General features: G+C 34.2%; 1 protein-coding gene across 2 annotated transcripts; it reads left to right on the forward strand.

Annotated features, from left to right (window-relative positions):
* The first annotated feature begins 63 nt into the window (after positions 1–63).
* On the forward strand, positions 64–25946 carry LOC129809596 (uncharacterized). Of its 2 annotated transcripts, XM_055859549.1 has the most exons (4): positions 64–439; positions 681–2743; positions 18412–18944; positions 24932–25946. In XM_055859549.1, exons 2-3 carry the CDS (start codon positions 2451–2453, stop codon positions 18926–18928), a joined length of 810 nt encoding a protein of 269 aa, XP_055715524.1. In that variant the 5' UTR covers positions 64–439; positions 681–2450; the 3' UTR covers positions 18929–18944; positions 24932–25946. The 2 variants fall into 2 exon arrangements, with proteins under 2 accessions (XP_055715524.1, XP_055715523.1); XM_055859548.1 differs by having other exon boundaries at positions 65–439; positions 18412–25946.
* The last annotated feature ends 1959 nt before the right edge of the window (positions 25947–27905 follow it).

A 27905-nucleotide genomic window follows, 5' to 3' on the forward strand; every position in this document is an offset into this window, starting at 1 on the left:
ACGGTGAGAGCGAGAGAGAGTTGAGCGAGTTAACGCATTTAGTTGGAAACATAGCGTATGGGAGTCGAAGCAGCAGCTCAGCAGCAAAGCAACCCAATGTCGGCTACTTGGGAGCGAACGACACAGCAGTCTGAAGAAAGCGTTCCACCAGTGAAGACGCAAAATCGTACGACGTGTGGTGTTTCGAAAGTCGTTTCAACGATAGGGTACCCCCACCCCAACCTCTACACATTACTCTCTTGTGTGCAGTGTAGACACATAAGTTGAAAAGCTATTAATCTCAAAAAACTCGGAGGCGAGAAGGAGAATTTTGTGAGAGAGTAAAAAAGGAATAAGACTCATTGGAGGGTGAAAAAATAACTATTTTCGATTATTGACAATATATTTTGACAAATTAACAGACACTGTTTGTGTGAAGAGATCTTCAAAGTGTATAGTGGTATGTCGAGCATATAGTGATTATAGACAATGGACTCTAGAAGATGTGCTATTGCTGATTCTTCACGCTGACACTTTAACAAGTTTAACTGTTGTTTGTCAACGATCTTAGTTTTTTTTTTTTAATTTCAAACTCTCCTCTCCATGTTCTTAATTTTCATGTTGTAATCTAACACAACAAATTGGACTTCACACATACGTTAATTATTTTTTTGACGTAACCTACATTCTTCTGCGTAAAGTGCAAAAGACAAAAAAATACAAAAGTGGAAGAAAAAGAAAAAGGCTAGCGGCAAGGCCGAACAGTACTTCTTTGAATGTGATTTAAAGTGATTGGTGTGACTTATTGAGCCAATTTTTTTTTCTCTCTCTTGGTCTTCGAGCAATCATCTTCTGATTGGCAGCCAGTGTTCAGGCCCAACAATAAACGTAATATCGGGGTGAATAGGATAATTCACCATCTGATAGTCTTCTGAGTGTGTAATTCGGGCTAGAAGATTCTTTTAAAAATAGAGATAGTGCTTGAGAGTGAAGCTTATTGGGTGTAATATACCTTAACAGAAGGAGCTATATATGCTGCGGTTGGACTATTTTTAGGACACCAAAATATACACATCATATACATTTTTATGCTGCCGCTTTTCACTCTCAAGTGTGTTGTGTTTTTCGATTTTGTGTGATTTTGTTTTTTTTTTCGAACACAAAGAGAGGAGGGCATACGCTTGATCAAATTGTGTCAATTGCGGTCACACCACAATTAATAACTCTGTGCCCAAGCAAAAGAAGCAACAAAGAATTCAAACAAAATTACAACGTTCGAAGGACTCTATAAAAAAAAAACAACTCCTGGCAAACACCTAATGAGATTAGTGGTGATGTTAAAAAAATTAGCACAAAAGGAATAAATAGTGAACAATTTAAATTGAAATTGTTTGAAGAGAGAAACAAACTTTTATATATTGTCACGCACAATTTATATTCAATTACTATCGGAAATAAGTGAGCGATAAACTTTCAAGGTATCCGCATTTAATATTTACCGTGGATACTCAGCGGTGTACTTGATACAGCCGTTTGGAAGACAGCAGAAAAAAAAACAACAATAGAAACGCGACGGTGTTGAAATTGAAGAAATAGTGAAAGGACTGAATACAGACAAAAAGTGGTGAGAAGAATTTTTGGCAAGGTGAAAAAGTAGGTGTAGGAGCCAGTTAGAAAGGGGGAGAAGAAGTGCATCGATCTCAAAAACTATCAAGCTGAAGCAGTTCAACAGCTGATAGAGGTGAACACTGTTCTCTCGCCTGGTTTAAATGCCCCCCAAGTTTAAGTATTATAGCTTGAGTGGTATGCGTGCCTATGAGACCGCCAGCTAGAAAGTCCCTCGTTAACAATCGACCATCAACACACTCGCGAATCGACCTATGCTGTCGATGGAACATAGAGAGGAACCGTGAAGTGTGAATGCTGCATTAAATTACGCTTCATTTCAGGCGTAAGTGAATCTGTAATTGATTTGAAAATTAAAAAAAAAAACAATACTGGGATCATAACTGAATAAAGGGTATCCCAAGACCAAATTTGTGATATTGAGAGGAGGACTACGAAAAATAAAAAAGAATCCCCATAAAAGGAGCAAAAATTCCAAGGAGGGATTTTCTCAATCAAAACCGTTTTCTTCGTTCTTTTCTGCGGGGTGAACATATTTTCACACATACAGCCGCGAAGGAATGAAAAAAAAGTAATTTCATATTAAATAATAAATATAGTACCACCATATACAAACGAACCGTAAAAACCCATAAACGCTTAAGAGGGAAAACCATATCTCAACAGTACATAGTTACTATATTATCACATCTACAACAATATAAATAACACTGTGAAAAAAAGAACGTAAAGAGAGAAGTCCCATAGCCGAAGCGGTAAAGCAGAAGGCAAAGCGAGCAAAAAAAAAATCAAATACAGAGCCAACAAACAAGTGAAGGAGAAATCATCTGCACACATTGGCAAATATGACTCTCCCCACCACAACACTAAATGCTTCCGATGACGATTCGGATATGTTCGGACCGCCGCGTTCATCACCTTTACGCCACAATAGGCCACGGGTGCCGATGATTTCGGCAAAATTGCGCCTGAGAGAGGAGAGGAAAAGGATATTACAATTGTGTGCACACAAACTTGAAAAGATTAAGGACTCGGAGGCAAATCTGAGACGGAGTGTCTGCATCAATAACACATATTCACGGCTAACGGATGAAGTGAGAAGGGAGAAGCAGAGCAGATATTTAGCAAATTTACCAAAGTAAGTACCGTACCAAAAGTTACATAAAACCGTTGCCTATGATGACGATGTAGCGCCACACATAGCACTGCGGTAGATTATTTTCAGTGGGAACAGGCATTGGACGTCGAGTGGTTGGCGTTGTATGACACCACCAATGGCATATCGTGACATTAGCAAATTTTTTTTTTTGAGCATATACTCTTTCCAAGTATATAAATGCATTACTAAACAGTAGGTCCAATTTCCAGATATTCTTTCGAAAGACTGAGAGTATATATTAAAATTCTTGTAATTATATCACAGACACAAATGTGAATGTGGTGAATAGAAAGCAAATAAAGTAGCCTCGAGATGTGCTACGACAATTGTCAACGACGAATCTTTCGTGAAGAATGAAAGTTTAGAGGAGCGAATAGAGGGAGTTGAGAGAGTGCAAGGAAAATTACAGTTCTCCGTTCACAAGACGCACCCACCCATTCTATCCAATTCACAAAGTTTTCTGCTGAGATTCTTTTTTGCGCTCGTCCATTCTATCAGTTTATTAAATCCCCTGGCTGGACTTTTTGTCAGTTGATATAAGGGTCGCTGTGAAAGTTTTGGTCCATTTTTGACTTCTTACAATTTCAATTCTTCCACACTTCAATTGTTTACATTGAGAGTCATAGGTCTAGGACACTTAGGATAATCTTCCACAACTTCAGGAAATCCTTCACATTTAATCTCAAGGAGTTTCCGTGTACGATCGTAAATATAATATCTGCGCCTTCATAATGGCTTGAAAACGAAGAAGTAGGTCCATTTGAAGGATAATGTACCCCATTCAATCTTTGCGATTGATTCTTTAAACTGCTCTAAGAAACCGTATTTCGGTAATTTGGTTATGTGATCTTGTCGAGGCAGACCTAGGACAAGGTGGCTGAATCAAATTCAGAATCTTGCCTTGGAACGCCTTGGGATCGAACCCGAACATCTTCATGAAGTGGCGGAGTATCGATAAGCGTGGGCTGCTAATTTGGATGTCATGGGCCCGCGACCCCAATAGGGATATGCGGTTGAAGTTGAAAATGAATGAATGATCTTTTTGATCATAATCCAAATCTCTCCACTACGTTAAGTACGAAAGTAATGCGCATCGCCGAAACTTCAGTCCGACCGAATCATCACTTTTAGTGATTTGAACTCCTTCACCTGTTTCAAACGACTCCCTTCCATTGTGCTTCCAGGTTTTCGAGAAGACTCTTCGATCTCCGTTTTCTTATGTTCATATTATAAAAAAAAAATACTTTGAAAATCCTCAGTTATCAAGAATCCAATAACTACGGTTTATGTTCCCCCTTCTAATTGCAATAACCCCAATATTAGGCTTAACAACTGCGCCTTCCTATATCAATGAAACATAGAGACGTATTTGCATTGGAACTTATAGTTCGACCCAATACTTCGTACATGTTTCGTTTCAACTCAGCAATATTCAATAATTGGTTGTATTCGGATGGCTTCTGTTTAATGTGGTTGAGGTTTTAGTCAGGGGCAAGAAAGACGGCAAAATGTGTTTTTATCAAATAAACGCTTAAACATTACAAATGAGATACGGTTATCACAGTCAATTTATTGATTGTTGCTTCATCTAATTCCATACATTTTGTCGTCATTCTGCCATTAAATTGCTTCGTTTGGGGTGAACAAAGGCTCAAGATATTCTAGCTATTATAAAAGTTAATGCGGTACTGATGAATGTGAAAATGCAACAGTGTGTAGAGGTCCCTTTCTCACTTGAGTAATTGGTTTCAACTTTCGTGATTTGCACTTCACATGCGCAGTATGATTAATTTGATACTAAAGGTCTCAGTTTAGTTTGCACTCAGATTATCAATTGTGATAATCCATTTAGTGTGTAGGGGTCGTTGTCTCTTTGATATTCATTCAAGATTCTTTCTTTTTTTCTCTTTCTTTCTCTCTCTCTCTGTTATTCTCTTCTTTAAATTATCCCCTCTTATTGGGCACTTGGTATTATTTAGTGCTGAAAAGGCGTATGGAAACGATGGAGAACAGAGAGGAGAACGAAAAAAAAATGTAGAACACCAGAGAGAAGGAAAAGAAGAAAATTTATCTAACTGGTGGTTAACATAAGTATGACGACGTTGACGTCGTACGAGTGCTCATCTCACACTCACGCTTTTGATGAAAAAGTATACGCGGTAGAGAATTGTGAATGTTATGTAAGATGGGTGAGAACGTAATAAAATTGTAACATTTTATACAAAATTAATTAAACGCCAGAATTATAAATAACTCGCGATCATCTAATTTTAGGAACATTAGCACGTACTACATAATGCATGCAAATTCACTCCTGCGGTGCAGTATTTTCACGGATTATAAATAACTCCAATCATCATGGCTATTAAATGCATTTGACACTTGTTATTGGTCTTTTTTTTACGCCTTCACATAGTTGATATAGAGAGAAAAAAAAGGGGAGCATAAAGCTATCAGACAAAGAAAAGCAAAGGTACACGAGAAAAAGTGTGGTATCGCGAAAATTGACACAGATAGTTAACCCAACATAATTGCTCCCGTAAGAGCTGCGTAGTGTCTGGCGCAACAATTCACAGTGATTGTATTACTTTTTTTTTTATTCCTCCAAAGTCGCATTTTCAAGACTTGAATAATTTCAACATGTACAAAAATTACTAGTTTAGTTTCCTGCTACATGTATAGCATCAAGGTCTATTTATTCTACCAACACAGTCTTACCTTGAAGAATTTGTGATGAGGCTGAAAGAAGGGGTTGCGTTGTGGGACATGGTAAAATTTTACACATTTTGTCATGGGATGGGTTGCCCGAATGACCTCTTTTCCGCGTCTATTCCTTCATTTACCCGGTAACGCCCATCGATATTGGGGTATTAATATTTGATGGGTTTGGATAGGGGAAAACACATTAAAGACGTCTCTTTCTCGTATGGTAATTAGGAATCACCGGTGATTTTTCAGTAGTTACGACAATCGTATCCTATAACAATTGATTTTTTTTTAATGATGCTCTAATTGAGTTGAAATATTAAATTTGCAATTGTAAATGTATTTAACAAATTGTTTTAGTCTTATATGAGATTTATAATGCATTACATCAATTAATATGGACATTTTGCCAAGTAAACTCCGAGATTACTTTTGACACACACATGTATATAATGTACAACCGAAAAGGTATAATAGAGAGCTTATTTCAAACATTGCTAGATTGATGGCCTGGAGTAGTAAGGCATTTGGTTCCAGTGCGGTTCGAATGCTCGAAGTGCATGAGAACTTCTGCTCATATTCGAAGTTTCAGAGAGTGAGAAAAGAAGAAAAAAGAAATGGAATCTCAAACAATTTTCTCCCTATCTTTATTCCAACATTCCACTCCTCTTGATCATCCCGTGACTCTTTTTCATTCAACTTTGCATTACCATTTGCGTTGGTAAGCTATAAGTTTTCTCCTTGTTTTTTTGCCTTGCTCCCTAGCATTTCAACATATAAGTCAGTGTACAAATTTATTATTCAGCGAAAAATCTCAAGTGGTAGTTTCAACTCTAAGTTCAAAATGCTCCATTTCGTAATCGATAATTACTCATCTTGCATGCAAATATAACATGCATATCTTCCAGAATTGAGGCACATCAAATTTTTGATGGAAAATATTTTGAAATTGACTTCTATCCATCTGCATTCTCCCACTTTTGACAATAACCCGTGCGCCTCGACATTATGCCTGAGCATGTGTTTTGTTTTTTTTTTTTTTGTTTTTCATCAAATAAGTGTGGGTGCTGGCTCTTGGACCCTACTAAACAACTGTCATTTGGCCGTTGATTAGAAACGGAGTCTCGCCGAGCAAATAGGAAACGTGAAATTAATAAAGTAAATTGCTTCATTGCACTACTTCTCGTTCAATTTTTCCCCGTTGATCTCTTTCTTTTTCCTCCATCGCTCAATATGTCGACGAGAAAAATTATGACACATCGTTCATTATACGGAGTCTGACAAACACTTTATGAATATGCTCATGTTGCTGAGACTGAAAGTGATCCCCATCAATACTCCGAGCAATATTTTTTTTTGGAGAAGTATATGTATACATATATCTGTTTTTTTTACACAATGAGGAAGAATGCGGTACATCACTTAATTTTGACAAATAATTAAATCATTTTTAATATCAAATGCCTTTAATTCGGTTAATAATGAAGATAGTTACGCGGTCGTTCTTTGATTTTAGTGTCCCAGATCCTATCCGAGTTAAGGGTAAAACAGTGAATGATAGTTACTTGAAGTTTTTAAAAGTTCTGTTTGACACAGAATAAAGTGGTACTAAAATCGTCCTCGAAGTGATGTTGGCATTATATCTCCAAATCCGGGACTCGATGCGAAATATTTTTCCCTTCCAAAAATGTCAAAAACTTAAAAAACGTAAAAAATAGTAATGAATTCCAAATATAATGGGGCTTTCCTGATACTTGGAAAATGCCCTATACACTCAGTCCCGGCATTATGCACTTCGGGATTATGCAGCTGACGAGATTATGCACATACAATTATGCAAGTTTGCCTACTTTTGGGAGTCAATTTATGAAATCATTTTTGAAATACGCCTGATTGTATACTATTTTGTGACGCGGGAAATTTGAAAACATTTTGCTACTTTTTCAGAATAAAACTTTAATTTATTTTATTAAGGTAAATTTTTTTTAATTTTCTAACCATTTATTGAAGAACTCTGGCCAATAAGTACTGTTTGTTAATGCATTTCTATTAAACAGTTGAATCTTTTTGTTTGAACTACTTTTATTCCGCGCGAAATTTGTTCTACGGCCGATTTATTCAAAAGAAAGCCCCTGCGGGTATGCAATTTTTCTCGATGCATAATGCCATTTTGCGCGTTTTTTTCGGTTCCGAAAATGTGCATAATCCCGGGACCGAGTGTACTCAGCTCTTCGTTATCCGGGATTTCGATACCCGGCAAACACAGGACACGAACTCACAATTTCAAGAGCTAGTCCTAGTCTGTTAAATGGCTTGTACACACTAGAGACATTTATGTCCATATTGAAGGAAATTGCCTACGCTTGTGAAGGAAAAACTGTTATGGGACCAAAAAAATAACGTTCTTGCCCATTGAACAAAGAGATCTCTGACCAGACAATAAAAATTAGATTTAGGTCACTCACACTAAAATGTTAAACTCACGTCAACTAAATATTTTGTTAGCATTACTTTGACAAACAAGTGACAGATTGACAGTTACTCTGGCTCACTCTTACGGGAGGTTTCGAAAATATTTTTACAAACCAATTGTGATGTGCTTGGAATAAGATTAAGAAAGTGATTTTGAGCATTTCGCGAAATCCTATTCAATTCACCTCTACTTTTAATACATTGAGCTATACAATGACCATTTTATGATACTGTTGATTTTTCGTGAATACAAATTACAAACTTTCTTTATTATGTGTCAATTAATTACGTGTAACGTAGAGTATCAACGGGCATCGTCTGAAAAATCTTCAAAAATTAAATTTTGTGCTTTATAGTACTGCTGCTTTTGGTGGTGGTGTCACATTGAATATGTCTAGTAGTAAATTCAAGACTGAATTTTATTTTAACTATCTGTGGAATAACTGGTGACTGTGTATAAGTTTTATATAGCGGGCGACGGTGGTAAAAGTCAAGTCCTAAAGCACCCAACATTGGATTCGGTCACTCCACTTTCTTGTCACCTCACAAAAGTCGCCTTGTAATATCATCCATGTGTCGTTTCAATTCTCCTTCCAAGCATAATGAATACAAATTTTGTGACACTTCACCGCGACGGTTGTTTACTTTTTACGATGTCGCGAGGCAGAGAGAGAGACCATACAGTAGCATATTGATTCACAAACTGCGCACATTTTTCGTTAAATAATTTCTGGAATAAACAAAAATATTTGTCGACACGGATTGGGACAATAGTGGATGGTTCAAGTTTGCGTCGTATTATTTTAAAAAAAAAAGTTGATGTTAATGTTGGTAATCGTGTAACTTCAATTTGAAGTGATTTCCTATGCGTTGAAAATTATATTGTCGTGTGTCTTGCTTGAGACTTGAAGTGTAAGACAGAAGGCATAAAAAGAAAAAAAATGTACATGGCTTTGTACTCTCTCTCGTTTGATTTTCTCATGGACTAATACCATTTGGCAGTGTAAGCAGTGTTATATCAATAAATATCCGACATATTTGTATATTGCAATGGCTGGGGAGATTAGACATGGTAAAAAAAAATAATGCTGTGATGGAATGAAAATTCACTCAATCTAATATTGTTTTATTATTGAGAGTGGAGTTTAGCAAAAAAAAAAGAGAAGAAAAAAGAGAGAGAGAGAGACCGAGAAAAGAAAGTGGTAGAAGGGGAGAAAAAAATGAGATTGAGGCAAAAACACGAGAAAAAACATAAACAAAGCGCGCAAAAAAGAATGTGTCTTTCGTCATATCAGCTGTGTTCTGTGTTAAAAGTTAGAGTAGATTTACCTATGTACATGTATATGTGCGGAAAATCGCCGAGAAATCAGAGTGGTAGACAGGTATGAGTGTGGCACATAACACCTACGTGGGGAAGTAGTGAGTATGTAAGTTTTATTCTGGGGAGGACAGAGTGAACGCGAAGAAAAGAAAATAAGAAAAAGAAGTTGTATATATTAAACTTTCGTCTCTTGGCGGACTATAAAGCATCTCACCATGGACTCTGCAGTCAGTGAACCAAGCCACTCAATAGCGGTTCCCAATACACTTGGGGATATGTAGGCAAAAGAGCCCAGAGTATCCAAATGGATTTTCTGCACTACACTCAAAAAGATACACCCGTGCAAATCCCACTTCTGAATTGGTGAACCAATTTGCTACACTCGCACCTCTGTATATATATAACGTTCCGACTCACACTTGTGGCCGACAAGGTGAAATGGGGAGACGTGAGAAATTGAGATGGAATCAACAATAAAATGCTGCTTTAAATCAGATTAATTTACAACATAAGCTGTTAACTACCAATAGCTCGATTTGACTGAATATCGCTTTTTTTCGTTGTTATTATTCCTCTCCGCCCCTACCATTTGTATAACGTTATCGTTTCAGCGATATGCGTATAGAAAATGATCATCACAGGAGAAGAGGATGTACCATAATTCATTCTGGAAGTCACGCAAAATGTAGTTGAATTAACAAATTTCACCGTTAGTGTTTATTATTCACTTGATGTGTGTGTTTTTTTTTTCTTTTATTCTCTCCCGTCTTACCACTAAAATTTCACACACACATGAGCATACTAAGTAAAAAAAAAATGAACAGTAATATTTATGAAATAATGATAAATGTACATAAAAAAATTTGCTGCACAATCTCAAAGTGTAAAACGGTCAGAGGATTGAGTTTCTTCTTGTGCTGAGCAATTAAGAGAATTTCTCCACTCTGTTCCTCTTTGTCGTTTTTGCAGTGCGCCGGAAAAGAGGGATATTGTATATATTCTCACGGTGACACACAAGAGACCAAAATCAGATTGGAAATTCTCTTTGTTACAGCAATAGATGGAAGTTTCATGAAATTTATGTATTGTTTTGAATAAGAGTCTTAAATTATTTAAATTGAACAAATTATAGACGCAAAAACTAAATTTAACGGCTACACTTTTTTTTACTACGACGATAGCAAGAAGTGGGGCAGTTCCATACAGAAAATTTTGCTTCAGCCTTGTGAATGTTTCACTAAAGAATAGTAAACAATAATACAACTTGCTTTTATCTTATTTTAGTGCAGAATGATTTTTCTTCTGTACATTTTAATTATGTACTTTAATAAGGCTGAATGATACCTAGTTATAGTTAACATTAAACTCACCGACCGTTTTCGGTCGTTTTTTCTAGATCGCTCGTTCAAATGACACACCGCGATATGTAGGATACCGAAAAAAATTTCCTTGCAAAATTGGAAAAAATAAGAATTAAACACTGAAAAATATATTACATTCATTGCTTTAAGAAATGCATAAAGGTTGTCAGTGACATTGTACCTTTTAAATACATATTAATTTTTAAAGTTTTTAAACCGGTAAATTTAAAATAACTTCAGAAATTTATTTCAAACATTTACATTTGTGAAAGTATGATTGTTCTCATGAAAGGGTTATTGTTTAAATATTGAATAATGTACGTAAATAGCCCTATAGGACAATTTCGTCAAGAGAACCATACAAAACGGAAAAAAAGTTTTTATAGCTCCGGCACACCTTTTAGACCAGGAAAATTTCAAGAAATCAAAATTCATGTCCCTTTTCTTCTCACATGCTTTACAGTATGTCATTCTTCGCACTCCAAATCCGATTCAACTAAATTGAATTAGTTTTGATGTTTAAAATAAGAAGAAGAGTGCAAAAGTGTGAGATAGACATATGTAAAACGTGTGAGAAAGAGAGAGATTCCAATTTCGACTTCATGAAATTTTCCTGATCTAAAAGGTGTGCCGGAGACATTACTTTCCAAATTCAAGTATCAGCATTCATCGAAAAGTTTGTGAAATTATAGGAATATCCTGAATATCACCCAATACGAGATAGCGGAGCACTTTTTAATTGAGATATATTTGAAATTGGCCTATTTTCTCCAATTTTGAAAACGAATTAAAGCTTATCATAATGTATTTTAGATACACAATTGGTTTATGGAGCTACATTATATCACGGTAATGTAAAGTTCCAATCAAAAATAGAAGAAAAAAATTCAATTTTGTAGAACATCGCTCAACGGCTTTATTCGAATTTGAATTTAGTCCCCTCTAAAGTAGTATCATAGTCACCTTCGTATCTATGCTCGCTGGGATAGAAGTCGTCACTTGAGGTGTGACGTCTTGAGGAGGGCTATGCGCATGTCTATTCTATTCAGGCAGTCTCGCGCCGATCGTCTAAGAGTGCGTTTAGGGTTGCGCTGGGGTTAGCCCTCCAATGGGTAACTATAATTCTCCCGCGAGTTCTAGAACACACGTTGGTGACTCGGTCGCGATTTAATTAATAATCCTCCGGTTAATTGGGGTTTTCTACAATTTTAAAGGTGCTCCATTTCAAAGGTTCCCTACTTCCTCCCACGCACTGTATCAAAAAAAAATTTTAAAACTTTTTAAAGTACATAAATTTATTTATTAAAAAAAATGGTTTAATAAATCAAAAAATGTAATTTAGAACTCTTCATATCTTTATAAATAATTTTTAGAAATAGCTTTTAAAAATTCAAAAACTGTTATAAAGCGGTGAGGAAGTGTATAACACTTTGCGGAATATTTAAGCCCTGGAGTTCGATTTCGTATCCTGAATCATAATTCATATGTTTAAATGTTTAACGTATTACGGAACTGACCAAAAAGTATTTGTTTCGAACTTAAAAGTTCAAGCAACTGACAAAGTTTTATCAAATCCAATTCTTATATTTAAAAGTTTGCTTAATTAAAACAATTTTAAATGCGTTTAAAAAGAATCATATGAAATAGTATCAGTTCGAAAAATCCCAGTTCAGACTAAAAAGATTTAAAACTTTTTAAAAATATTAACTAATTATTGCACTTGAAAACAAGATAAAAACTCTATTAGTTTAATGAACTATAAGAACTAAGGTGGCCGAAATATTACTCAAAGCTACGTGTACATTTTTTATTAATTTTAAAATGTATTAAGAATGATTTTATAAAAAAAAAAACAAAGACACAAAAACAAACAAAACAAAGAAAGATTTGAACTGTAAAAATACTACACTTCAAATTTAAGGCTTTGGCGCTCGCTTGCAACTATGCCGAAATTTGGTACAGTTACCCTGTTAGTATTATTACTCTAAGAAATCTTTCAAACCGAAAAGTATGTTTCTTTTTCCAAAAAAACGTTTCTTAAAATTAAGTCCCAACGGCTGAATTTTTAAAATTTTCAAATGAAAATTTGAGAAAAAATAACTAAAATGTTATATCTTTATATGCTTTAAAGCTCGAATTCAATATTTTTCTTGTTACGTTTGGAAAAAGATGTTAAGGAAATATTTGAAGATTATTTTTCAATTTTAACGCGTGTTTTCTCCGTTTTCATAACGAGATCGTTGTTAAGTCGGCGGCAGACGCAAGCTATATATGTTTGGTAAATGTAATGCAGTTTTGAATTGAATTGAATTTTCGTAACTTCTTAAACCTGGTATTACAAAACAAGGTATTTGTCTCAGGATTCATTATTAATTGATATTCCTTTTGTGAGTTTCGTTTCTTAAATCTTACAGGCAATAGAATAAAGAAAAGTGTTTACCAACAGTTAGGATTAATTCAGATTACATACATAGCATCTCAAAAACTTTGATAACAAAGGAGTCATATGATAAGTACATCTTTTTTTTTTCAAAAAGCACTAAATCAATCTCTGAATTGAAAACAGACGTATTTCTCACACTCCCAGCAAAGTTTAAAGCAAAGTTTGAATTTGTAATAATGATTGTAAATCATCCTCATTAAATTTATTTGATCTTCTAATTCTCTTTGTTGTTTTCTTAGAAAATATAAAGTTCTACGACTTTTAACATAATAAAGATTACTGTTCAAATACTTGCAATAGCATCTACCTTTAATGAAACATTCTGCGAAACACTGCAAAGTGATTCAATTGAAGATTAAACCTCGACTTGCGGCTCTTCTATAGCGCGATCCCACTTGTGAACAGTGCACCAAATTGGGCGCTAATTTATGTGCGTACTAATTCAAATTCAATTGGAGGTATTTCTCGTGTGATGCATCACATAAATCCACTGCACAAATATAGATTTAGTTTGAAGGAAAAAAAAATGCGCATTGAGAAGATCAAATAATTGAAAAATCAATAAGAATATTTTGCAATGTAGCCAAACAATCGCAAGATGCAGTGTCTTTAGTATAATTCCAATCTTCTCCAATCTCTGTGCTTTAGCATCAGTGAAGAAAAAGAGCAAGTCTGGAAGGTTGGCATGAAAATAGAGCTCAAGGTGATGAAGAATCTCATGCAGTGATTTATTTCACCAAGGAAATTTCTCGATTGGATTTAAAAACACGAGACTGTTGCTAATTTACTCTGTGAGAGAGACTCATGGCTCTTTTTTTTCCTTCTCTGCACTTCTTGCCATTTGTTGCTGATTGTCCGGAAAAAAAATGATCAATTATTGTATGGAAAATTCAGTGGAAATCTTTACGGAATGAAGAATGATCGTGATGAAAATAAATCACTTTTCGCTTTACTGTTTGCTGGATAATATGTTTCTTCTGATTTTTTTTTTGCTCGCACTTTTGAAGACTTTCCTTAGGAAATTGTGAACATAAAAATGATATTAACCTCTACAATATTGGTTGACTGCGTGTTAGCAATTGATTAGGTGACCTCATTCCTACATAATATACATATGTATTGTACATAAAATACATTGTGCGGAAAAGCCTGAGGCTAAGGGGAGAGAGCATGGCAGGGGGGAGCAGAGAATGTGAATTTGTAGAAGCACTAAATAACGACGTCACGTCTGTCTTTTTCTGCCATCCAATAAATATATATATATAAACATTTTCTCCCCTGATTTAAGCCCATGCAATAACTTAACAATTAAACAACCCAAAACTGATAAGACAATTCAGCTGAAATTCCTCATATTTACATTGAAAATTTCAATGGAATATTCAGAATGGGGGAAAAAACTGAGAGAGACGGAAGGTCTTTTTTTTTGGATATGGTTGTGTGCGACGTAGAAAGTGTTTCTACGCAAATTTTTATATATATGTACATATATTTATTGTGAATAGATATTAACAACGTAATTGGAATGTGATTCTATTTGGCGTTAAAATTTTTTATTCCTCGCTATTGACGACACTATTATAGTTGTTTTTCTTACCAATTCTCCGGTGTTTGGTGGAGAACTGTAATTATTTCGTGATGTGTACTGATGTGATGACGTATTCTTTTAATGCGAAAAACACATTTTTTTGCTGATGGGCCGGGGTTTGCACCTCAGCGGGAATTTTTTTAGATTGTTTTTCTAGTGAACAAAGTAATAAATTCGTGCTAAGTCTGTCAGCAAAGTGTATGAAGCAATGAGAATTTCTTCAAAATTTTAATATTTGCTATATTAGATAACTTACAGCAAGCTTTCGGGACTGACAGATTGTAGATCGGAAAATGGGGAAAATGCTATGAAGTTAGCGTGTTTAGACTTCTTTCTTCTTCGGCATCAAAAGTAACCAACTTTCTTTTAGTTGTTTTGAATTTAATACAGATCGATAGAATGTTTTGTGTTTTGTGTGTATTATCTCAAAAAAATGTAATCACTGTTAATAGCTTAAGTAAATATTAAGTTATGCACGATCTGTGATTCAAGTTCTCTGCTGTTTTAAAGATAAGATCGGTTCCAATAAGTCGGCAGTATACGTATTCCAAGCATACTTGAGGTGAAAAGTATTATTGAATTAAATTGAATGTTGGAACTTCCTGAAGCTAATTTTTCAGAGGGTAATAATGAATTTTCCTTTTTGCGGTTTTCAATGAAGCCTTACGAGATTATAACCTGTAAAAGCTATGCAGTTAGTTACAAATTCGATTTTTACGGCGTTATCACACTTGCTCATTAAAATTTTAATGTGATTCACATTAATTGTCGCTTGTGAGCGTCCAAATATGTTATTTGTGTCTTTGAGTCACTTAATATTTGGGGTTTTTCTATTTATTGATAAAGAAGTGGGCTTGGCCTGCAAAAATAAGTTTAAATTTACCTAAAGCATAAATATTTTTCACATTAAAAAATTAAAGAGAAAATCGCATTAATTTTTCGCATTAATGCTATAAATCAATTTATATCAAATTTTGCGGGCCAAGTCTACCTTTTTATCAACAAATAGATCAAATTTTGAATATAAAATGATTCAAACACACAAATTACACATTTGGACTCTCACCAGCGACAATTAATGTGAATCATATTCAAATTTTAATGTGCAAGTGTAATAACACAGTTGGATATACCTTATGGGTATAAGCCGACATTAATTGCAATCAACAATAGGGAAAACCGGAAGTCGGGAAGAGATAATCACTCAGGGAAACACATCAACTATCTTCAGAGCTTTCGGCTCGGTCTCCAAGCCTTCATCAGTGGCCGTAGCAAAAAGAAGGAGCCGTTTTTATTTGGATCTTTAAATAAATAACAATTTTTCTAATAACTTACTCAAGTCTTGCAATCTTTCTCTGAGACTCATTCAGGGTTTTGGTCAGAATTCCCTTTTATGCCCTGGTGTAATCCTGACCAAAACCCTAAACGAGTGTCAGAGAAAGATTGCAAGACTTGAGTGAGTTAATAGAAAAATTGTTATTTATTTAAAATCCAAATAAAAACGGCTCCTTCTTTTTGCTCCAGCCACTGATGAAGGCTTGAAGACCGAGCCGAAAGCTCTGAAGATAGTTGATGTGTTTTCCTGAGTGATTATCTCTTCCCGACGACTTACGGTTTTCTCTATTGTTGATTTAGATATACCATGTGAAAAATGTTAGTTACTTTCTGAAGCTATTACCACAGAATTGGATACTTATTTCAGGATTAAATACTTCTTTTTGAGGTCCTCTACCAAAGCTTATATGGATTGGTAGACCGTAGATGTGTGTATTAAATACCAACCATTAGCTTCTAATCCTAAATGTAGCACGTAGAAAATTTTGGGGTACAATAAATGCAGGTAACTTTGACCCCCGGGGATGACAGCCCCTCTGCTGTTCGCAAGCTTTTCTTTAATTCTAGCACTTAAGGATAATCTTCACCAATTGAATATGGTAGATCGAACGTGTGAAGACTGAAGACCATCCTCAATTGCTAGAATTCAAGAAAAGCTAACGAATACCAGTGGGGCAAAATCGCTCGTATCTACAATATCTTATTAAATAATTACAACAGAAAAAAATGTCGTAAAGTTTATGATAAGTGGATTTTTTTTATAGAAGCTTTTCTCAAACCTTGGAAACTAATAGTCTCTGTCCATTGAAGAAGCGTTTACAGTTAACCTATATCGGATCCTAAGCTCCAAGTATATTTATTCAAAAAAAATGATTAACTTTTTAATATTCCATTTGTTCTAAGATGCATTATTACTAAATATTTCGATGCTGTATAGCAAACGTTGTGAACTAGTACCCGTTGTAGTGTACCTAAATTTGTAGAACCTAGACTTAGGTCATTGATTGATACACTAAGGACTTAAGCCGAGAGACGGCTTAATGGAAAATTATAGAAATTTGCTTTAACTCTTTCCGGACCACAACATATCCAGCGAACGAATTTCAGTAAAACTCACTTTATTGTAAGTCTTACTGGTCAAATATGATACTTTTGTAGAGAAAGAATTTTCTCCGCCTCTGGGAAATTGGAAAACTCATGGGAACTCTAGTCCCCTAAAGAACGCAAAAGATAGAAACTTGGACAAACTTCAATTTTCCAAAAGCCAATAATATCAATTTTGTGAATTATTTTTGCATGTCAAATAACTCCTTTACAATGTTGATCACTAAAACAAGAAGAATTATTGACCAGTATCTTGTGGGATGTCCAGGAAGTGCTGAAAAGGACACTCAGCTCCTGCTTGCCAACAGATTCCTCAAAATATTTCACACAAAAACACTTTAACACACATTTCTCTCAACAGGATGTTATTGCAGACACATTAAGCTTTCTCAAGAGCCAAAAAAACACTTCCTGGACAATAAGAATTCACCAAAATCTGGAAGAATAGGAAAAACTTCCCCGAAAGCAATCTCCTTCGCTGCCAAATGTCAAAATTATCGGCCATATTGACAAAAATTTCGCTCCCGCTTGAATTTTCTTACAAGGTTGGTGTCAAAAACCAAATGGCGGGCACTGGCGGGATAACCTTACATTTGACCTCAAGATTCTTGGGGACGAGGGTGCCCATCAACTTTGAACAAGTTTTTTGAAAATTTAAGAAAAAATTGTTTTTCGAATTTATGTAATCTGTAATTGATAGTTATCATACTTATTGGCCCCGAGAGGTTTTTCCTTATTCGGGTCTAGAAATATGAAAAAAGTCACAATATGTGCAAGGAAGCAGAAAATCGAAAATTCACGATTTTTGACCAAGAATATCTTAGCTCAGGAGTTAATTGGGATCCTGCAAAAAATATCCTAGATTTGGACATCCTTATAGTTTGTAATTATCCAGAAGAATCGGATTTTTATCGATTCTAGATAGTCTAAAAAAATTGTTGTTTCCATGGGTACCCAGTGTCCCAAAGGAGACGAAAGAGTTAATCGTTATTTCGAATATAATTACGCTAAGCCGTCTCTCGGCTAATCCTCAAGTCTGTCGAGGCCCTTATGCCCTAGACACACTTACGACTTAAGCCGAGAGACGACTTAGTGGAAAATGTCGGAAATGTAGTTTGACCATTATTTCTAATATAATTATGGTAAGCTGTCTCTCGGCTAATCCTCAAGTCTGTCACGACCCTTAGTCTTTCAAAATCAGTTGAATTCCGAATACAAATCGTCATTATAGGGCACATATTGATTTATATGAATTTCAGAAATCAACATAGAAAGACCCCTAGAAGGTGGTTTAATCTTCCCCTTTTACATTTTCAGATCAGAGACGTCCAAAACGGACAATGTCGCACAAATCAGCAGCTCATCAGGCAATACTTGTGATGTTCCCGCCACTACAGTGAAACCTAAGCGTATGTCCTCAGCGACAGACGCAGATCTCGAGACCCTAGATCGGGAAATCAATGCGTTGGACGCAGCGATGCCCCTGGTTGATCCTGAGATCACTCAAGGTGCCGAGCAACTTGAGAAGGCGCTCGTATCACGCAAGAGAACCCGAATGGAGGAGGACAACGATCGCCTGGTGCGTGAAGCCCTATCGCAATTCTACCTGCCCAGTCCACGTCTTCTATCCGGCATCGACGACTGCCCTCTGGTGGCGGAGAAGCGACCCAAGACCGACCTCGAGTTAGACCTCAATCTCGATCTCAATCAGAACCAACGTGAATTCGAGGTGATAATGGAAACACTGAGGTTGGGTGATTCCTGTGGCCAGGCAGCCATGATGAGTGACAATGGTGTGTTCCATAACTTGGTCGTGGCGTCGTTGGAAACGTGAAACAGGCCCCCATACGGTGAATTTCAGTACATCAACTAACAGTCACCATTATTGCATGATGTTTAAAGAGATGTTTGTGTTAAAAACTCTTTTACCGAAAATTCACCCGCAAATTGACCATCTTCCTCCCCTCCCCGACCCCCCCCCTGGTGACAAAAAAGTTCTAGATCAAAAGCGCGCATCCCAAAAAAGAAAAAAAGATAACAAAATGAGAGATTTTGAGACAAAGAGGATTAGGAAACTGAAAACATCATCAAAATGCAATCTACATTGCCAATTAATCAAATAATTCAACTCTTTTGAAAATGTTACCGTGCAATTTCAATGCGTCAATGCTACTTTATGATACTTTTATCCCTCCCTCGGCATCAACTTTTCTAGAGTTTTTCTTTTCTTCTTCGACTCCACTCAAATGTGCATTGTTGCAAAACATTCACTCCAACCACTTCGAGCAACATTCACATTAAGGCGTATTTCACTTTTTACAATATACTGCTTCTTTTTTTTTAAGTCTTTGACAATATACTCAAACTCTCCAAAATTGTAAAATCTTCGGCACATTTTTCAACACATTTAGACACTCACACATACCATTGGACATATATAGCTTTTCAAAAGATTTACAGGTGAAAAATTTGTAAATTAACCAAATGAAAAGTCGGTCTTAATACCCATCACCTTGACACACTAAAAATATGTCGCTGTATTCCTCAATGAAAGTAATTAATTTTGGTGCAAAACTACAATTTTTTTTTTCCTCCAAATATTATCGCTCAAGGTATATAATCAAAAATTATATTTGTGATGATAGCAATCAAATATACCATAGTGTTCTATTTTTGGGACAGGGACTGTTTTGGTGGCTATTAAACACTTAATTGAAAGTTAAATAGGGGGTGGTTGGAGAAATTTGTCTGAGCCGGAAAGAATGACTCTGGAGAAGAAGCCCGAGAATATTACTGAAAGAAAAACACACAACATAACACATTATTGAGCTGTGATATTATTTAATAAGGAATTATATAAAGTTGTGTAAAACGTAATATGACTGGATAATTGCTTAAGCGGAAGAATAGACGCATTTATTTCTTTCCCTTTCTACTCTCCCTTCTATAATTCTATTTTCGGAATAATCTTTTTTGCTGCGGAAAAGCAGAAAAGTTCGCAAAAGCAAACCTATATTTTTTCTGTTTAATTAAAATAAGAAAAAAACAACTTAAAGATACAAGTTAAAGTATAGGTTCTGTTGAATTTACGAAAAAATTTCAGATTAGATTTATATTTCAAAAAAAACTTTGTGAATTTCGAAAATATATTTGTGATTTTGAATCATGGATATGTCCATTTTATTCCAGTATTTTGTTTTTAAATTTAAAATACCTCTGAAATTGTCAAACTGACAGATAAATAAGAAGGAATATAGAATATCGAATATCACAATGTCGCATTCAATTTCGAAAGATAATAAAGCTCAAAGAACGAATTACGAATTTTGTTGCGCGATGTTCGAAACTATATCAAACGATATTCTGAAAGAAGACATTAAACGACATGTCGATAAAACCTAAAATTTACGAAAATATTGTACGTAAACATCATTGATGTCTCTCGAAGTGGTATCGATTTCTCCTAAGAGCGCTACTAATGCTAACCTGTAAGTTACCCCTTCGAGAGGGATATCCTACAGATGTGTAGTGATGAGAATTAGTTCACTAGTTCATTCAGGAAGAACGTTGAAGGTTCTGAAGAAATTGCTGATGACCAAGACGCTCATTCACCTAATTTCCTCATGGGCTTCCGTCTTTATAAATTTCTTATTAGGGGCTTTTGGTAATTTTTATGGCATTGCCACATGTAAGTTCGAAACTTGACAATGACAATTGAGCTTTCTTATCATATAAGTTCGAAAATGCAATTCAGTGATTTTTTTTTAATAAACTCCTCTTCACTTGATGGTTTACAAATACAGGGGTGACATGATAACTTATTTTCGATACTATCATCTGTCGATTCTGAAAAATTTATACGATAGCAGAACTTCCTGAAACGAATACATATATTTATAAACAGTCACATTCTTTTAAGAATGTCACAATGAATGGCCCAGCAATGCGTAAAAAGTCGACATTCACTTAATCTAATAGATATAGATTTATCGATACTATCGATTCGATAGTGTCGAAAAGTTATCATTCCACCCCAGGCCATTCTAGTCGATTTGTTTTATAAAATTCATTGTCACTTGAATTGCTGGAAATCTTAAATCTGTGACTTCTGACATGGCTATATGACTATGTCACGATTGTAGAATCATATTTTCGAAAAAGCTCTATTGAGATTCGAACTTAATTTACCATGGGACGTTGCCAAAGTGTGACAGAATTCCTCTACTGATCGGATCAAACAATTTTTACTAAAAAGTTTCAATGTTTTGAAAAGGTAATAACACCTTTAATCTTTTCGTTTATTTTTTAGCAAAAACATGTTTCATTATAGAGAATAAATAAAATCCTTGTAATTCCTATCTGTCGACATTCTATCCGAATGTCGATCGTTCTGTCGTAAACAAGTTAGCGATTTTCTGTCAAGTTTAAAATTTATAAACTTCCAAAATGTTTTTAAAACATTTAAGATATATCCCTTCTTAAACTCATAAAACACTTTAGTATTCCAAACGACTGAATAAAACCATTTAAATTCCGTTAAATAATGTTCATGGACCTATCGAAGCATTTTCGGACATATTAACATCCAAGTGATACGAAAGAGATCCTAAAATCTCATGCTAAAACTGCATGCAGAGAAAGAGGTCAGAATGCAGTACAAAGCAAAGAAGGCACAAAGAAGGAAGGGTAGATAGAGAAAAGAGTTGATTAGCAACTGAAAACTAATTGCACGCCTCTTTATATACCAGCAAAATCCACACAATATTATTTATTAGGTGTAATGATAGTAGAAATAAAAAAAAGAGAGTATATAAATCAGAGAAATCAAGGCGGGTTAGTTTATTAGCACAAAGAGAGGGCAACAAGAGGCGAAAAGAAGAAATAATATTAAAAAAAAAACGGAACAGACTACCAAAAGACACTCCGGAGCTAAAGCACTGTGAAAAGAGAAAAGAGACACAGTGAAAAAGAGGATGATAAAACTTTCACGCATCAATTCTTCGTAGTGTGTTAAGAAATGTGTGCGGTCTCTGGGGGATGGGTGTGAGCGTGTTGGTAAAATTGTAGCAAGAGGTTGACACCTGTTGCCCTTTCATATCTAATTAAAATACTAACTAATTAGATCCCAAAAAGAGTCCATTGAATGAGGGAAAAAGTGCAAGTGTTGGACAGTGCAGAGAACAATGGCTTTTGCAATTCAATTGATATTCTCAATGCAAAATTCGCGCCAAATCTCACTGGCTTGGACTTCTTCTCGCAGCACCGGAGTGTCCTCCTATTTTACCTTGTCCAAAAAAAAATGAAAGAGAAAGAATAAAATGGATAAACATGTTGCTGCTTGAGTTGAAAGACGAAAAGTGTATTGTTGAATATTTCTCCCTACTCTCGTGAATTTTTCACGCGTAAAATCAATGTGAAAATCGTTGATGAAGCAAACAACGTTGCGGTGTAGGAATTAGCACGAAAGAAAAAAATAAGCTAACAGAACAATGCTGGAAATAATGGCGCTCAATCATATTCTAAATTAGTTATTCCTGAATTCTTTGTATTCAGAGGTAAGCTTTTCGAAGTTCTAGAAGTATTCGAAATATTTTCGAAAATGCATACGAGGTGTTTGCACATCTGTCGCTTAATGGTGCTATTCCAATGAAAAAATGAGCATGCTTTTTTAGCACATTACTGTTCTAAAGTACTAAAAAGACCATGACTGTTCCCACATGTTATTTCAATTAATGTCGGTTGGAAAATCGATAAGATTAATTTATTGTTTTCACTTTCATAGTATGTTCTTTATCATGATTGACAAGATGTAAGGTTCTTCTCTCTACACAAAAACGTCATATTTTCCCCAGGTTCAAAATCACCAAATAGAAATAGTCATGACAGGAACCGACACAAAAGCAAAGTTTAACCGAAATCCGAATTCGAATATTCTCTCCGAGCAAGCTTTCACCCGATCACAATGTCATCTGACATTCAGTCAGTGTGGAGTAACGTCATGTCAGCTTTGTCGCGCAGCATTACTATTCTCTACTCGTTATTATCCTGGAAATTCCGTATGGGAACAGACATGGTCTTTTTTAGTACGTGAGAACAGTAATGTGCTAAAAAAAATATGGTCACTTTTTCATTGGAATAGCACCATAAAAGCTGATGGTACAATTTCATATAAAACAAATTCGGGCATTTGCGATCGAATTTTCATCCGAATAATCAAAAAATTCGGATAAAAAACTGTTCAAACTCGTGATTATCGTAAACTGCATAAAACCCTTCAAACACTTTTAAATGCAATTACCACCCGAATTGAAAAGTATACCGATTTTAAAAGAATCGAATTAGCAAGAGCCTACTGCACATACTACAATTTATATATTTGACATTTTTGACAAGTTATCAACTTATTATTTTTTGTCATTTTTCAAAACGATTAAACCAGATAAAAATTCTGCGACTCCATTACATTATTAATTTTAACACTGAATATTCTATATAAATTCCTAAGTTTTTAATTATCTCAAAAATAAGTTCTAGAATTCTGTATTCTTAAATAATTTTATAATAATCCGAAAATCGGGTATGGTAATCTTCTTTTTTAAATCAATTGACCTCTGAGATTCTTTATTCTCAGAATTGAAATTTCATTAAGCTACTTTCTAACTTGCTTAGTAATTCTTTTAAAAACTTACAAACTGACCTGAAAATCGATTTTAAAAGCTTTCTTTTTATCACTTAATTGACTTTTGAGATTCTTCATCCTCAAAATTTATACTCAAAGCACAAGTTTGAAAGTGTTCGATAAAATTACAATTGAAAATTAAAATTCTCTACCTTTCGAACACCCTGAGTTCTCTTTTAAGCTTTTCGAGCCTACTCAAAAATCAGTTTTAGAAATTCTTGTCCTTTTCTTTCAAATTCTGAAGTCGTTTATTCTCAAAGTTGAAATTCTTCTTATATTATTTTTGAATTGAATTAAAAATTGGTTTCATAACAAGAATTGTCAACAGAATTTTGCTAATATTAAATTCGAAAATTGTTTGTCGGGTTTCTGTCAAAAATTTGAATTTTCTATCGAACAAATCTTATTTAACAAACGGATTTACAAGACAGTTTCCTTTCTGAATATCGAATCTTCAATCGATTATTTAAATTTTTCATTTTTGAATAATTTCATATTTATTACGAAAGGACAATTTTTCATATTACAACAATACAAATAATTTCGACGTTATTTACTTGTCAGAAATGCCAAATATTTGAATCTCTAAGATACATCTAGCGCTCAAACGGCAAATACGTAAACTCATGTATGCAACCCGAATTATGTATTTTCGAACAACGTTAGAATTTCGAAAAACTACTTATGCATGCATGGAATTTCAATTTAATTTTAGTAAAAACTAAATTTCGACTGAAATAAATTTTGTATTCCAGAAAATCAATGCAAACTAGAAAATATTTTCAACTATAAAGAAATATATGCGTCACTATTTAAGCCACAATACCGTGGAAAATGCCTATTTTTCCGCTCTTTTTGCGAACTATGCTTAGAATTGTCTTATTTATTTATTTTCTCACATTGTGCTAATGATTCGAAAAAAATGTGTCTCACCACTTGATGTCTCAAGATGATATTTCACTCTCCATACCTCTCTATCTCATCTCTCTCTCCTTCTCTCTGCGCATTCTAATCAATGTTCTGAGTAAAGAATGAGAATAATTTGATGTCTGGCACGTGCAGTAAAATTCACACACGAGTCACTTTTACTGACAAATAGGATGAAGATCTAAGCGTTTTTGAACAAGTTAATAACTCTGTTTTATTTTTTTTTGATAGACACCACGATGAGGTGAGTTATTTAGACAAGTTTGTGCAGAAATAAATGTAAATAGATGAGAGAATAAGAAAAAAAAACGTAAATTGTATTTAGGACCAAAAGAACGTAAATTATTTATGCCAGAATAACAACTTATACCGTAACAAAATATAAAAGATTATTGTTAAATAAAAATGAAACATAAAAGATGAAAAAACTCCAAAAGTGCTTGAATTTAGAGATTAATTTGAAGGAAAACTAAATGGAATGAAAGTGAGAAAAAAATCATAAGATTTTGTGGGCCAGATAAATTTTGTTGTCGGACGAAAAACAAAGAAAAAATGAATAGAAAAAAAAAGATAAGATTTCTATATATTTTTATGTTCAGAGAAATTAATCAGAAAGATCTCACATTGATATCAAATTTCTGGTATTTATATTAAAAAGTGTTTTATTTTGTAACTAGTTTTTGTGTAAAGAAAAAAAAGCATTAAAAAATTGTTATTATAAAAAGTGGCACACAAAAATTCAAAGATTAGAAATCTTGTAGCAAAAAAAAAGAAAGATGAAAAAATGAGTCAGTTCCAAAAAGTAGAATGCCAATAATTATTATTAATTATCAATTAATAATAAATAAATGTGTTTATTCTTATAAATAGAGTATAAACATAGTAAAAAAAAGAAACAAAAGAAAAATGCGTGAGGAAATGATAAAGTCCTCGCAGCATTTAAAAGTAAAAAAAAAAACGAGAGAGAAAAATGAAACTTAAAGATTTATTATACAATTAATTATAAATTATTATAAATTAAAATATACAAGACGAGAAATGAAAACAATGATAGAAAAAAACCTATAAATAGAAATATATTAATTAATTGTAGTCAATTAAGGGCATCTTGTACGTTATTTGTCTCTTTTTTTTTAATTTCAATTTATAATGTATATTTTCCGTTTAATAGTTTTATTTTGTTAAAATAATTGTCATCTATGGCGTAGACAAATTACCAAAATATAAATTGAAATTTTTGTTTAGACTTCTTTTAGTTTTTTTTTTTGTATTTTGTATCTAAACTTGTGGTTACCGACGTTTTTTTTTTATACTGCAAAAATATATTACTTTTAAAAAGAATAATCAAATAACCCGATAATAGGTTTTTATTTGTATTTTTGCATTTTATTTTTTGATTTCCGCTCTTTTTATTTGACTTTTTTTTTTAGTTCTCTGAAGACTTTTATGTTTGTTTTCTCTGTGTCTCAACCTTTGACCTGCCACCCGCGACTTAAACACACACAAAAAGGTACTGAAGGGTGACGAATGATGCGATAGGAGGTAGAGCAAGAAAAAAAAGGTGAAAATGGTCAGCAAAGAAGAAGAGATGAAGAAATAAAAGAAGTGAGAGTATTTAGAGATTGAAACAAAAATATTAACTGTAGCCAGAGAAGTAAAAAAGAAAAATAATTGACACTATGCTACTATTGATGAAATACATATACTACACATAAACTATATGTATGTACTATATGGATAAATTCAATATTAAACTCAATGGGTATCATTTAATGTTGTGTAGTAGAGCTCCATCTCCCACAATAAATGTACCTGGAAAAAATGAAAACAAACGGATTTTTTTTTAATTTTTCTTTTTTTTTATTTTTGCTTCCGATGCCACGTCGAATATCTTCTCACAAGACGCCCTTTTTCCCGCCTCAACACGTAATACCTGACGAGTGAAAGTAATTGTCTCTCTCTCTCACCGTCGTATATTATTCAATTCACATCATTTCCATTTTTCCGCCGCAAATCTCTTCTCTGGGAACTTTTACACCACCATTTCTTCTCTTTCCCGCTTTTTGGAGATGCTGGAAAAGATGCAAATCTCACACGCATTACGCACTTGCGGATGGACATGGAGGAAAAGCTTAGAAAGCATTGGAGAAAGGGCGCCAAATTCACGCACAATTGGTTGATTTTGATCTCCAAGAGCGCGAAGAGCAACAGTGTGAGAGTATCCGTTGGAAATGAGCTTTGGATTTGAAAATTTAATTTGATGTTCGAAAAGTTTATGGTAAATTAAACAATTTGTCTTCACTACAATCGAAAATATTAGACACTAGTCCAGACAACAACCACAAATAAAAAAAAATCGAAAAACCCAGCATACATCAACTGTTAAGTTCTTCAACGGCACAGGAATTCAGTACTCGTATAAGGAATGTTTGAACTAAATACAAAAATAATAAATTCGTGTCGGCTTAATTGCTTAGCGCTGATCATTCACTGAGAGAAACCCGAAAAAGTTAAAATAACATTCCGGAAATGTTAATTTTACCCTGCATTATTGATCCGAAATCAGTGTAAATATTATGCAATATTACACCTTAAAAAGGTGTAAAATTAACATTTAAAAATGTTGATATATTTTTACCACCTAAAGAGTGTTAAAGTTACGAGGAAAAAAAAGTTAATCGCACTCTGTTTTTTTTTTCTCAGTGTTTATCTAAAAAAAAGCAATATTATTTGCACAAATTTTTCTGCAAGAAAAATTTGGAGAAATTGTCTGAAAGTATGCTAACAAAAAAAAGAATATTTTTATTTATAATAATTTAATTTTCAAGGACATTTGAATTCACGAGCATTTAATACTTCTCGAATAGATGAAAAAGAAACAGTGCTCATAGTAGTATGAAAAACACGCAGATCGATGTACAAGTAGCAGCTTGAAACTTTGAGAATAAAGGTAATTAATGGAATCATAAAGTCGCTTACTTACAGGCCAAGGTAAGGAGAAAATTTGAAGGAAATCTTAATGAAATTATTTAATAATTGTACTTCATGATTAACGCTCAAGGAATCCAACTTTAAATGAAATAATAATTCGAAGGGAGTTAAGAAAAGCCTCTTAACACTGTCTTGGGGCTTCTGTAACTCACATTAAAAGATAGAGTCGTAGCAGACCAAATAGGAAAAGATTATCTTAACTGATAGTATTAAG

This window comes from Phlebotomus papatasi, chromosome 1, assembly GCF_024763615.1.
Source record: "Phlebotomus papatasi isolate M1 chromosome 1, Ppap_2.1, whole genome shotgun sequence".
Classification (NCBI taxonomy): Eukaryota; Metazoa; Arthropoda; class Insecta; order Diptera; family Psychodidae; genus Phlebotomus; species Phlebotomus papatasi.

Bases quoted from the DNA above. Each gene is read 5' to 3' on its own strand.
- LOC129809596 (XM_055859549.1), top strand. From the start codon at position 2,451: ATGACTCTCCCCACCACAACACTAAATGCTTCCGATGACGATTCGGAT. The intron at 2,744-18,411 runs GTAAGTACCGTA...TTACATTTTCAG, and splicing joins TATTTAGCAAATTTACCAAA to ATCAGAGACGTCCAAAACGG.